Here is a 13,116-nt window from a genome sequence, read left to right as displayed (position 1 = left end):
TTTGGCCTTTTTTTTATAAAAGCAAAATCAGTCTTGGTGAAAATGTCATTCAAATGTGGGGTCTAACAAGCTTTCTCCAAAGGGAAAGGCTCAGGTTTCAGTAAATCCTATAGATCCAACAAAGGTCCTTTAATTGAAGTCTTTTTACATGGTCAGTCTTTATGCACAGCATTGCAATGAGTAGAGTATTTAGCTCTTCAAACTTGATCTTTACCAGTAGCTTGGAATTCGGGTGACCTGAAGAAAACGTGGAGCCTGGAGAAGGCAGTCTTAAGTATTTACGTGTATTAACACAACAAATTTTAACTAATGCTTAATTGAGACACCAAGGACATAAGGGAAGGGAATATATCTCAGCTGGCCTTTAGAAGTTGGTGTCCTGCAGAAGAACAGCATCATACTTTACATACATCCAAGGGGGAAAAAAGCCTAGTTTTCTCTGCTTATGTAGTTATTTTAATTTTCTGTCAGTCCTCCTGATGCCATCTGTTGGGGGGGTGTGGAAAAGGGACACGTGTATGCAAAATCTTGGGTGAGTCAAAAACTCACCATGTTCTGCCTTGTTCATAGGTTTATCTTTTTTTACATATATATTTTACTTTAGCTTTAACTGATATAAAGGTGCCCTGATAATACCTGATATAACACTTATGAAATAATTAAAACTTTAAGAAAATTGAGACGGGGAGGCGTACCTCATGCAGTCGCATTTGAAGTTTTGGCACTCGTGGCCTTCCATACCCGGGGCAGTCAGCACGGACCGGGCTAAGCTAGCTCCTGCTCGCCGGATAGCTTGCGCTAGAAGTGGGCAGAAACCAAGACGATGGCGGGTGTGCATCCCGAGGTGAGTGAACTCCGGTCCAAAATGTAGCTCTTTATAGACTGTCGATGTGTGTGAAGGAAATAAAGCTTAACTGAGGCTAATTAGCTCCGTAGTTCAGGTGAGCTGTGAAGGCTGAGGCTGCTTCGACGTGGCACAGCAAAGGCATGTTTAACAGCAGGAAACGCCTTTTTTTTTTTTTTTTTTTTTATTATTGAAACATTACGTTTTAGGTTGTTTTACTCATGATCGTTAACACATCTGCTCATATAGCTCGTGCTTCTGCGTAGAAAGTTGTGTTAACCTACATTAAAGTGCCCAGTGAGACCCACAAAGCTCACAGCTGCTATTTCTGTCTCTTATTCCAGGACGACCTGCTGAAAATGACACACAGAGAAAACTGGAAGTGAGCACAGCCACGTTTTTTTCTTTTTTTTTACACTTTATATCCCCAAACAGCTGCTTATTTTACGCACACACCAGAATTTACAGTTAATCTTAACTGCATCTTCTCCACCCCCCTCCTCCTAATCCTCCTCCTCAGGGTGCAGCATGAGCGTCTGCACATGAAGCACAGAGGCCATGAGGCCATGCATGCAGAGATGGTGTTGATCCTCATCGCCACGCTGGTGGTGGCTCAGATAGTCCTGGTGCAGTGGAAGCAGAGGCACCACCGCTCCTACAATGTGAGTGCTGCCAGAGGGATGGAGGTGGGGGGGGTGTTAAATGCATGTGTTGACCATTAACATGCCTCCAAACTCCGGCCTTTAGAAACATTTGTTTTCCTTTTTTTGTTTATAGTCCAAAATCTTTTCATGCACTTTTTTAGTAATCATGAGTAAATTAAGTGTTTGACCCCCGTTCACCTTTTACGCCCACCCATTTTTTATTTTGCCCACTGAGTTTTCACCACTTCTGCAATTATTATCAACTTAAACAACCTTCTCATTGGACCCCTGTATTAACCTTTGATTGTGCCAGCAAAAGCATACATACGACAGTGCATTGGGTCGGTGACAGTTAAAAAGCACAAATGTTTTCACACAGACGTCCGCTCTCATTTACAGCCGGGGTGCAAGCTAAACAGAAAAGCGCGACATACCTGATACCTGGTGACAAGACAAGTTCGGGTTTATTTTATTCTAAATAAAACAAAGTCAGTACTGAGCAGCTCTGCACACCTGCTCCAGGCCCATTAAGGGTGCTCAGCAGCAGAACCTTCAGCCAAAGACTGATTGCACCATTGTGCCAGTCACAGCACTTCAGGATGCCTTTTGTCTCAGCTGCTATAACATTATGATGCACAGAGACCATAATTTTTAAGTCTGGACAATATCTTAAATAGTTTATTAATGAACTGAGCAGTTAAATTGTTGCCTCTCTGACACAAGTGGCTGTCATGAGGCTCAGTGTGGGCTGATGATCCTGGATAAATCAGGACGTTTTATAGCTGGATGCTGTGAGAAGAATCTGAGACATCTGTGCAGCCCGATGTCAGATTTTCAGTTTAGACGTTTCCTGTGATCTGATGATGGAAAGAAGCGAGAGGAGGAGGCTTCAGAAGAAAATTGTTGACCTCGTGAGCGTTTCCTCTGTCGCTCGAGCATTTTCCTTTGTGAAACCCGCTAAAAACAGAAGGCCTCAACTGTGGTTAAAAGCTGTGAATCTTTGTGCACAGGATGGTTCTCTTTATTTTTTTGTCTGCTGCCATTGTTATTCATGCAAATACAAAGTAATGCTCAATAGAGACTAAGTCATTTTACACCCATTTCCAAGCTGTTCATGCTCAGTGGTGTTGTGCACATGGAGGCACAGCTGTAGGTGTGCGCTGTGCTTTGGTGTCATTTTGGCTGGATGTGAAGCTCCAGATTTTTGTAGGTGGCTGTAGTGGAGGCACAGCACGAGCAGCTCGGCCTCTGTCTGGACCTCTGCTCAGGGTTTTCCACATACAGACTTTACTTGCACTCACTGTCATGTTTATTAAAGGCCGTCCAAATATATTTGACTGTTGGGTTTTCTCTGTATTATTGTAGGGTCTTTACCTACAATAATACAGCACCTTGAGGCAACTGTTTGCTGTGACTAGGTGCTATAAAAATAAAATTGAATAGAATTGCATGTGCAGGCTAAAGAATCTGAATATGTATAAAATTAATGAGTGTCTTAAACTGTCTACTCTGTAGCTGGTGACTCTGGTCCAGATGTGGGTGGTTCCCCTCTACTTCACCATCAAACTGTACTGGTGGCGGTTTCTGTCCATGTGGGGGATGTTTTCTGTCATCACCAGCTACGTCATCTTCAGAGCTACACGCAAGCCGCTGTCCTGCAGGACGCCGAGGTGAGAGGAGCCGACTCTTAAAGCCACCGTGATGTTAGAGAGGAAGACAAACTAAAGACTGATGTATAATCCTCTGTTGAATCCCTGCTGTAGTGCTCTGTTTACATTGGACTAATACATTTTGAACAGGAGTTGTTTTTAATGAAAGTACAGCCAGAAGATTTAATTACTGACAAGGAAAAACTTTGAGTCCACACTAGCAGAACTGCATTATCAACGTGAGTAACCTAAATACAGTTACACCCTGTTAGATTAGTGCTGGCCCTCTGCCCATCATTATACTGCTTACACTAACAAAGGCCTATCACACTTGTTGAGGTCTGCATCACTGCGACATGTAGGTGAGAGTGATGCACGTCAGGCATAACACAGCATTTAAAATCAGGCTTTAGGGTGAAGAATTTTCTGTTTTAGACACTTGTTTTCATAGAGAGTTAATATTTATTTATAAACTGTAGCTTCAAACTCTGTATTTCAGAGCAAACATCTGCCTGGGGCATTTTAAATCAATACTTTGAGTTCATAAGTGTGTAAATGAACATTTAAAAAGTAGCCAAGCCAATAAATGAGTGTTTAACCCTCACTTTCACGCAGTGAAAATCACCCATGTTAGTGTTCTAGTATTAAACAAGTACACTAAGTAAGTAAATATATAAATAGGTTCTTTAAAAACTACACAAGTCAATAAATGCATATTTTGATGAGCACGTAAGTAAATAAAAGACATTTATAAAATTAAGCTAATCAGTTGAGTGTGTATATAAATGAGTATTTAAGTGTTAGGTATTTAAGTTTAATGAATAAAAAGTAAATGGCTGTGAATGTGAGTGTAACTGGTTGTCTTTCTGTTAGCCCTGCAACAGGCTGGCAACCTGTACAGGATGTACTCTGCCTCTTGCCCTATCCACAGTATTCCTGACTTCGCGCCACTACCCATAATTCATAGCGGAAACCGGTTGTTTACTTCCGTTTGCGCTGTTGTTTACGGTTGCGGGCTTACACACTTGCCGTTCAGTTTAACATTTTGACATTGCAGTTTCTTTTATCTGGCCTAAATGTTACCACATCGGAGGTGGAGACATTGCAAGGATGTTTTAAAAAGCAGCGAGGTAACAGGGCCTCACCGTCACTTGTGTAAATGACATGAAATTATGGCCTGAAGTCGCTACATCGACATTATCAGTTACCTTGTTTTTTCCGAAGGTGTTGATGGCGAGGAATCACGTAATTATAAGAGCACCAGATTAAAATAGCAATAAAGTAATGCTGAACAAACAAGGCAACGCTGTTTTCCTTAAAGCAGCTGTAGAGCCGAGCAAGAGCATCGGTTCAAGCTAAGCACTTAGCATGGGTCTGCTAAGGGAAAGTGGAGCGGTGGAGACAGTCAGTTGTTCCTGTATGGCTGATTAGGGAAATCATGTAGTGATGCTGCAGCTATTCTGTGGAAGGTATATCACTGATCTGGATATCAGAGTGTCCAGATCACTGAAACAGAAACACTGGACTGGCTGAAGGCTGTGATCGAGGAGACACGCAGCTGTCATCTTGCTAACTGCTACGTGTTTACATGAAGGCAGGCATTGTTTAAGCTTTGTGTAGGCTGTATGCTGTAGTGTCACACTATAAATAAAATAACATTAAAAAAATAAGAGGCTGTACATTAAAGGAAAACTTAAAACATAAGGAGAAAATACAGTAATAGGATGTAGTATAATTTGGGGGAAAAAGAACAATTTTACAGAATAAAATAATTTTAAAAATTGTACAGACTGATGTAGTGACAACCGTCAACAGCACAAGTTGAATCCGAGCTCATGTTCCAACTAATAAAGCCGCCTGTTACAGCACAAAGTAACCGAATTTTGTCATTAACTCTGGCTGTAACTTTGGGTAACCAGAAGTATAAAACCGAACAGCGGAAGTAGCGGTCTGTCATGGCAGCCTACGTACACTCTTCCAGAAACCCCACAACCCTGAAAAAGGACAAGCGGAAGAGTATGGATTGATGGATAACATTGTTTATGGATGTGGTCTGTGTGTCTGAATTTCCAGGATGGTTTACAAGTGGTTTCTGCTGATCTACAAGCTGAGTTATGCGGTCGGCGTTCTGGGCTACCTGGCCATCATGTTCACCATGTTCGGCTTCAACGTCTTCTTCAGGTGAGTCCTTGCTGACAGCTCAGCTCCTAATGAGCTCGCATAATCATACAAAATGCATTAAAAGCTGCTTTCAGCTGCTCGCTTATTCACAGCAGGCAGCACCATATACAGTGATCCCTCACCCATCGCGGGGGTTACATTCCAGAGACCCCCGCGATGGGTGAAAATCCCCGAAGTAGCTGTGTTATATTTATTTTATAATTTATATATATTTTAAGGCTTTATAAACCCCTCCCACCCTCCTCTAAACCTTTCCCACTCCCTTACTACAACTTTAAAGATGAAGATGATGAATTATGTATCTGTGCAGTACTGATGAAGGTGGGTGCAGTATCTTCACCCTCTGCGTAACTTCGATTTCCGCTAAAGGCCTCGGCGTAACTTATGTCTTCGTCCAAGTGATGCACATAGTTATGGGGTGTTACAGAAATACCTATATACCGCAAAATCCCATGAAAAGAAAACTCCGCAAAACAGAATTAGTAATATTTTTTTTTTTTTAAATCTGCGATACACTGAAGCCGCATTAAGAGAACTGCGATATAGAGGCGAATGTATTTCTCGTGGCAAATTTTTACACTGGATTTCCTTCCTGACACAACCCCACAAACATGTAAACACTACATTATGGAGCCACTAATTATACAAGGTTCATTATCACTGAAAGTCTTTAAAAAAGCATTCAGAAATCAAAATGTAGAGCTTTTAGAGCAGCAGGAGGGAAAACACTGCTGTGTTTTTCTTCATCCAGCCTGCTTCAGTCACTCAGTCTGAGTTATTTGGAGTACTTTATGGTTTTTATTTTTATTGTATTTTCTGTTTTCATTTCATTAAGTTTCATTTCGTTAAGTTTCATTTCATTAAGTTTCATTTCCAGACTGGATTTGCTAGTTTCAGTTTAGTTTTCATTATTTACAGATGTTCAGTTTTAGTTTTGTTTTTGTTCTTCTTTTTAATTTTAGCTACTGACAAAATTTAATCTTGAATATATTTTATTGCAAGCAGCAATTTAAAAAAAATCTACATTACAGATGCCAGAAGAAGTAAAACTTAATAACATGTAATTGAAACATTGGGAACTAAACATTGCAGAAAGCTGCCAGTGCCAGTCAAGTGTAGCAGTGAACCCTAGATGGAGCTAAAGGGTTGTATATCTGACCTTTGATGGTCTTTACTCTGCTTTAATGAGGGTTAAACTGCAGAGTTAAAATGCTTTAAAAAGAGCTATTAAAAAAAAAACTAAGAAAACTTCTGCCACTGTAAATATTGAAAAGGTTTAGTTCAGGGTCACATTGAAAAATCAGTTTCAAGCATGCAGATTATGAGCCAATAGATGAAGACAATAAACTGAACACAGGTGTCACAGGGGCTAATAAATTTATCACAAGCTGAACAGGCAGGTAAACACCAGTATTGTCTGTCCTCTTCACAGCTACATTCACTAGTTTTAAAATACGACCATATTAGAAAAATGATTTTGCCCCAGAAGAATCAGGCGATGAGCTTGGTGTCAAAGTGAAGGTGAAAAGGAGACTGTGGCAATTTTTGTGGGTTTTAATTTACATTTTGCGTACAAAATGAATAAAAATGTCAAAGAAAAAATGTGTAGACTTAAATTAGGTGAGGCAAAATATTTCGTACATTTTATAAGGAATGCTTTATGATCAGCCACCTATCACACATGCTGATATGATACTTCAAAGATTACCCAAAATGCACTATTTGATGATAAGAAAACAGATCTAAACATCGAGGCTATGACGGCTTGTTTCTGTTCTTCTACATCTTAGCCGTTCAATTGGTGGAGTTCATTGCATCTATGATGCGTCACATCATGCAGATGGTTATAGAAAAACGACTGACTATAAAGTTGATGTTTTTTTTGGGTTTTTTTTTTTTAAATCAGGTCTTAAATGTGTGAGTCCAGCAGTTCCTCCTGTACTTGTGTTATGAGAACTTAAAAGTGCAGGAAAAAAACAAATTAAATACCACAAAATCTTCACTCCATGTACTTTGATGGCCTGTCCCAGAAAATATTCATAGTATGACAGTAAATTTTTGCATGGTTTCATTAAATTAAAGTTGAACTCTGAGGGCGCCTGGGTGGCTTAGTGGTGAAGCTGGCGACCACATACACATGCCGCATTGCGGTGCGGGCGCCTCGGGTTCGCATCCTGGCCCGTCGCCAATTTGCCCGTATGTCTTCTCCTGTATCTTTCCCCCATTTCCTGTCTCTCTTGACTGTCACAAAAAGCCGCTGTGGCCAAAAATGCAAAAAAAAGAAAAAAAGTTGAACTCTTAAGTGTTCAGGTGTTTCAGATACGGTCGATTTGATTACACTGTGGTCTTAGCACCTTAAACAGGTTATAGGTGATTTAGCTGCCAGATAGCTGACCTTTCACCTTTAACATTTTGTAGTTTTTTTAAATGTCCAATAGAGAATGTCTGCATAAGCAGTATAATGTAGTGCCTTTTTGAATACTAAGTGGTAGTTACTTAAGTCTGTTTAAACAGCTCTCAGTTCCAGTTAAAATGAGCTGTACTGACGGTGTTATTTCCATTTTCTCTCTTTATTTAAGAATCAAGGCAGAGGACTCGATGGACGTTGGTGTGATCATGCTGTTTTACGGGCTTTACTACGGTGTCATGGGCAGAGACTTCGCTGAAATCTGCTCGGACTACATGGCTTCTACAATCGGGGTAAAACTTTTTTTTCTTCCCCCCCTTAGCTCAAGGTAGCAGCTTTCAGCTAGTTTGTGAATGAATAAACCTAACAGTGTTTTAAAGCGCAATTAAAATAAATCGTGCATGTATACAGTACACATAGTATTAGCCTCTAACACTAACACAATCAAATGGTTTTGTAAATAATTGAAAAATTTCTACAGAATCTCCACTACTGTTTGTATATCTAGCTATAAAAAATCCTTTAAAAGCTGTAACTGTAACAACTGCTGTTGCATTTGTGTGTTTTCAGTACTACAACAAGGGCGGCATGCCCAGCAGGAGCCTAACCAACGATATCTGTGCGGTGTGCGGTCAGAGAATCCTGGTGAACGTGGAGGAGGAAGGATTTATAGAGGACACCTACCAGCTCTCCTGTGGACACATGTATCCTAAAGCTCTGAGTCCTACAGCTCAAAGGCTTTTTATCTTTATAATGAGCATTTCATTTTAAGTCAGTGGACTGTGATGTCACCCATTCTGATTTTGTTTCCTGACATTTGGAGCCTCAATAAGGCATTTTGACTGCAGTCATGTTGCGTGTTTTTTTTGGCACTAAAGGTGAGCAGGATTGTGGTTAAACAGTCAGGTTTTTCTTAGGAAGGTTCCTAACGGAGAGAAGAGACCCTGAAGTATGCCTGGGTAGACTCTCAGTCGTTCAGGTCGTGGTCGTCTTAAGTGCTCGAGTTGAAGGAAACTGGACTTCCTTTAGGGTTCTTGAAGATGTTTCACCTCTCCTCCGAAAGGCTTCTTCAGTTCTAACAGCTGATGGGACGTCCTGGGTATTTAACCAGCAGTATGGTTGTTACCTTGGAGGTGGTCCAGAGAGATGTTAGCCCACCATGTCATCGTGTGAATTGTTGGGTCACATGAGCAACAGTATGACTTGGAGGTCCCCATAATCTTTTTGAACTGAAGAAGATGATGATGATCAGAGGGTAGAGTGTTGACACTAATGCTAGCTAACTTGAAGCATAAAATTCTTGGATGGCCTGTTAACACCACAGCTATTAATATTTGATAAATGCTTTAAAAAGATAACAACACAAACACACACTCTTAGGAGGGCAGGTACAGTGACTCCAATTAGGAGTCCCTCAGGATGGAGGGACTCCAGCAGGTGAATCCAGGTTGAACGAGGCTTTAGTTACCAAGAAGGAGTTGATGATGATGATGATGATCTTCAGTAAACAAGTTGATCTTTCTGCCTTAACTTGCTCCTGAACCTACAGATTCCACGAGTTCTGCATCCGTGGCTGGTGCATCGTGGGTAAGAAGCAGACATGTCCGTACTGCAATGAGAAGGTTGACTTGAAGAGGATGATGAACAACCCGTATCCTTTTGCTGTTCCTGATCAGTTAATAATTAAAGATGATCAAATTAAAAAAAAGAGAACCTCGATTAATGGACAAATTCACAAGTAGCAACTTATTCATATTTTTAAAGAACCTTATTTTCAAGTCAGCACCAACTGTTGTGTTAACATTGACGACAATGTTTGACATCACATGCTTTTACTTTTTAGAGGCCACTGTTCTGTATAGTACATTGTACCCCAAAATTTGTCTAGAAAAAACATGATTTTTGTCCATAATTCCTCAAATTGCAGCTGGGAGAAGACACACGTCCTGTACGGCCAGTTGCTCGATTGGCTCAGATACTTGGTCGCTTGGCAACCCATCATCATCGGCATTGTTCATGGCATTAATTTCTCCCTGGGCCTCGAGTAGAGCCTCGAGGGACACTGCCGTACAGTATGCCTGGAGCTGAGTAATGCTCGGGACACGTGTGGTAGCAAACTGTCACAGTAGGCACTATGAGGAGCCGTTTCAGGCTGCTTTCAGTGTCTTTTGTTTCGTGCTCTCGGACTGGGATTGCTGCACGGTTTCCTGCAGAGTGATCTCAGGCGATCAGAGTCTCAAGGCGACCCCAAAACCTGGACAAAACTATTGGAGCGCAGATCCAGTATTTAGGAGGATGAGTCTAGTTTGTATTCTGGAAATGTTGCTGTCATGCGTGCGGTTTCTGTTGAGCTTTACTACATTTAGTGTTTTATTTGCACACTCCTCCCTTCTGGTTTTATTAAAGTGTTTTTGCTCCTCGTTAGACTTAATCTGGGTTTGGATCATTGCTCTTTGCACATTGTTTTATAAAAAAGGACTGCTTTGGGTAACACTTAGACACCGTGAATAATAATAGTAATTGTGTGTGCAGATGGCACAGAGGCACGTTGTGTACCATTTGTAATGTTGATTGTTTAAATGCTCATCTTGATCAGGAATAGTGTGGTATGACTTGGTGATAATTTGTTGTTTCACAAAATTCATAAAATGTTGCATTTTATGTTGCATTGTGAAGCCCAAGTCTACGCTGCAGCTCTCGGGCATTTATCATAGAAACGGCATTCAAAGTTTGAACAGGTCACAAAGCTTTAGACTTACAATAACTGAATCATAACGAGCGTTTTTCAAAGTTGCCATTTTTTTATGCAGCTGAAAATCTGAAGAACAGGATCTCTTTTCTGCAACTACAGACGGGCATTGCAAACTAACTTAGGCTATAAATGCTGTGGTGTGTTGCCTGGATTATTTAACATAGTTGTCCCTATGTAAAAATAAAGGAAAACTAAACCATGTCCATATAATAATCATCAGGACCATGAAAGATGAGGATGTGGTCCAGCAGGATTTGCTGCGGCACAGACAAACTACTGTTTATTATCTATTTGTTTACCAGAGCTCGTCTTCATTCCCGAAGCTTCAAATACTGCCGTTTAATCAAAGCCTTGAAGGTGCAGGTTCAACATAACCACCTGAGACCGGTAAACAAGTATGGTGCATAAGTTGAATAGCAAGCAGCTTTTGGCCAGTTTGGGGCAGTGATGGTGTTTCCATTTGTTTTTCACCTGTAAAACAAACTTTTCTTTCTTGGAGTCAGTATTTTCACATTAAATGATCTTTTTCGCTTGGCCTGTTGAACGTCGTGGGGGGGGGCTGGAGCCTATCCCAGCTGACACAGGGCGAGAGGCAGGGTACACCCTGTACAGGTCGGCAAAACAGAGAGGGACAGACAACCATTCACACTTATGGGCAATTTAGAGTGACCAGTTAAGCTAACCCCAGTAACTGCATGTCTTTGGACTGTGGGGGAGAACATGTGAACTTGACACAGAAAGGCCAAGGTCATTGTAACTGTGAGGCAGTAGTGTTAACCACTGTGTTGCCCAGCTTGTGGCACCTGAAAGTGTTTTTGTTAGCACTGGCAGCGCGGATGGTTCACATGCATTTTGTAGACTTTAGTGCGAACTGTAAAATGTGTTTAGGAGCATCAATGAATTCAGCCCACCGCAGCTCGATAGCCCTCAGCTTCTCAGTCAGATTCACTCCTTGCTCGTTTTATTTTTATGTCTAATGTTTTAAGTTATATGAAGCTGAAGTTGATGCTAAAAAGTCAACCTAATGTAGCAGTTGGTGTCAACATGTCATATTTGTGTTTAGGAGTGTGTTTGAAAGCACCATGATAACAAAATGAAAAACGCTCAGCTCAGGGATTCAAACATGGACTGAGTGATGCTGCATGAACACAGGCCAACAGCTCTAAAGCCAGCCCCCCGCCCCACGTTACTTTGCCTGCTATCTGTCATGCTCCAAGTACTGTTACAAAGTTATTACTTAAACAATAATTACTTCATACTTTCTTGATATTTTTTTAAACATCAGTGACTCAGATAATGTCCACAGATTGGTTTTCAAACCAGTTTTTAAGTATTTAGTAAACATTATCATAAACATTAAAGTTCAGTTGCCTTTTAGTTATTACAGTGTTACCCAGTACGGTCGTAATTGTTGTGGTACACACAAAATTGTTTACATTTAATGTACTCCTTCGTTTGTTGCAAAGAATTCATTTTAATGTTTTAAGTTATATGAAGCTGAAGTTGATGCTAAAAAGTCAGCTTAATGTAGCAGTCGGTGTCAACATGTCACATTTGTGTTTAGGAGTGAGTTTTGGTAGCCTAACTGCAGCCAAACCTCCATGATGAGGAGAACAGCTTTTCAAGGATCATTGAAAGGCCCAGTGCTAATCCGTTACCTGCCCACATTCACTCCATACATTTGGAGTTTTTTGATGCTTACCAAGCAGCCGTGGAAAACAGGAAACTCCACACACTTACAAGTTTGAGCTGTTTAAGAACAACCAGTCAATTCTGCATGGGAAGAAAATGTAAAATCAATAAGATGGTTTGCATTTGCAACAAGCAATGAAGACAGATTGTGCTTTCATTTAGTGCAGATGTGTATGAATGCTGTGCCAGAGACTGTACAGCCTCAGGGCTTGTTCACATGTTTGGCACAAGCAGGAACCTCCAAAGCCAAAGGAATGTGTAAGGAACAGTTTAGGACTGGGCCCCTCATGTTAAAAACTGTCTTTGTTGTATTACAGTAATAATCTGTAAACATTTAACAGTTTGTGCATCAGGAAGAAAGTTTTCCTTTGCCAAATCAAGCTGCTCTCAGAACTGCTGCTGATTACTTTGTATTAAATAAATAAAACAATAAAAAGGTGCTTAAGTTTATGGCGCTGGCTTCATAAATGGTTTCCAGGTGTTTTCATGATGTCAGTTATGTTGCATGTGTGAGTGCACTCACTGAAATGTGAAATATGTCAAAAGGTTCATTTTAAGGCAGATTGTTCCTTTTCTGGTAAATGTGTTGGTTTTTTCCATGTTTTAAATTTTTTTTTTTTTTTATTGGTAATGTAAAAATAAAATAGACCTTCCCTGTTTCTCCCAGGTTCCCCAGTGCCACTGTCAACAGTGAGCAACACTAAATAGTGTGAGCTTAGAAATAGTCCAAAAATATGTCATATATGCATGCAGCCTCTTTAAAAAAAAAAAAAAAAAAGCTCCACCGCATCACATTTTTCCAGTTTTTAATCACTCCCATCTCTTGTGAAAGACTGACTTCTTGCTCACTACTCGCCCAAATGGAAAACAGCTGAGGGGAGCCAACAAAACAGTCAGACTTGCATTGCTGGGAATAAGGCCACTCGTTCTCAGGAAGCGCCATTTAT

General features: G+C 40.6%; 1 protein-coding gene across 1 annotated transcript; it reads left to right on the top strand.

Moving 5' to 3' along the window:
• The first annotated feature begins 715 nt into the window (after positions 1 to 715).
• rnf175 (ring finger protein 175) lies at positions 716 to 12,592 on the top strand. The gene is made up of 9 exons (XM_030754137.1): positions 716 to 844; positions 1,189 to 1,226; positions 1,365 to 1,506; positions 3,004 to 3,158; positions 5,211 to 5,318; positions 7,898 to 8,018; positions 8,296 to 8,429; positions 9,275 to 9,376; positions 9,653 to 12,592. The coding sequence occupies exons 1-9, from the start codon at positions 824 to 826 to the stop codon at positions 9,771 to 9,773; spliced, it is 942 nt and encodes a 313-aa protein (XP_030609997.1). The 5' UTR covers positions 716 to 823; the 3' UTR covers positions 9,774 to 12,592.
• The last annotated feature ends 524 nt before the right edge of the window (positions 12,593 to 13,116 follow it).

This window comes from Archocentrus centrarchus, chromosome 18, assembly GCF_007364275.1.
Source record: "Archocentrus centrarchus isolate MPI-CPG fArcCen1 chromosome 18, fArcCen1, whole genome shotgun sequence".
Taxonomy (NCBI): domain Eukaryota; kingdom Metazoa; phylum Chordata; class Actinopteri; order Cichliformes; family Cichlidae; genus Archocentrus; species Archocentrus centrarchus.
Note: the sequence above shows the minus strand (reverse complement) of the source record. Positions and strands in the feature narration are given on the sequence as shown.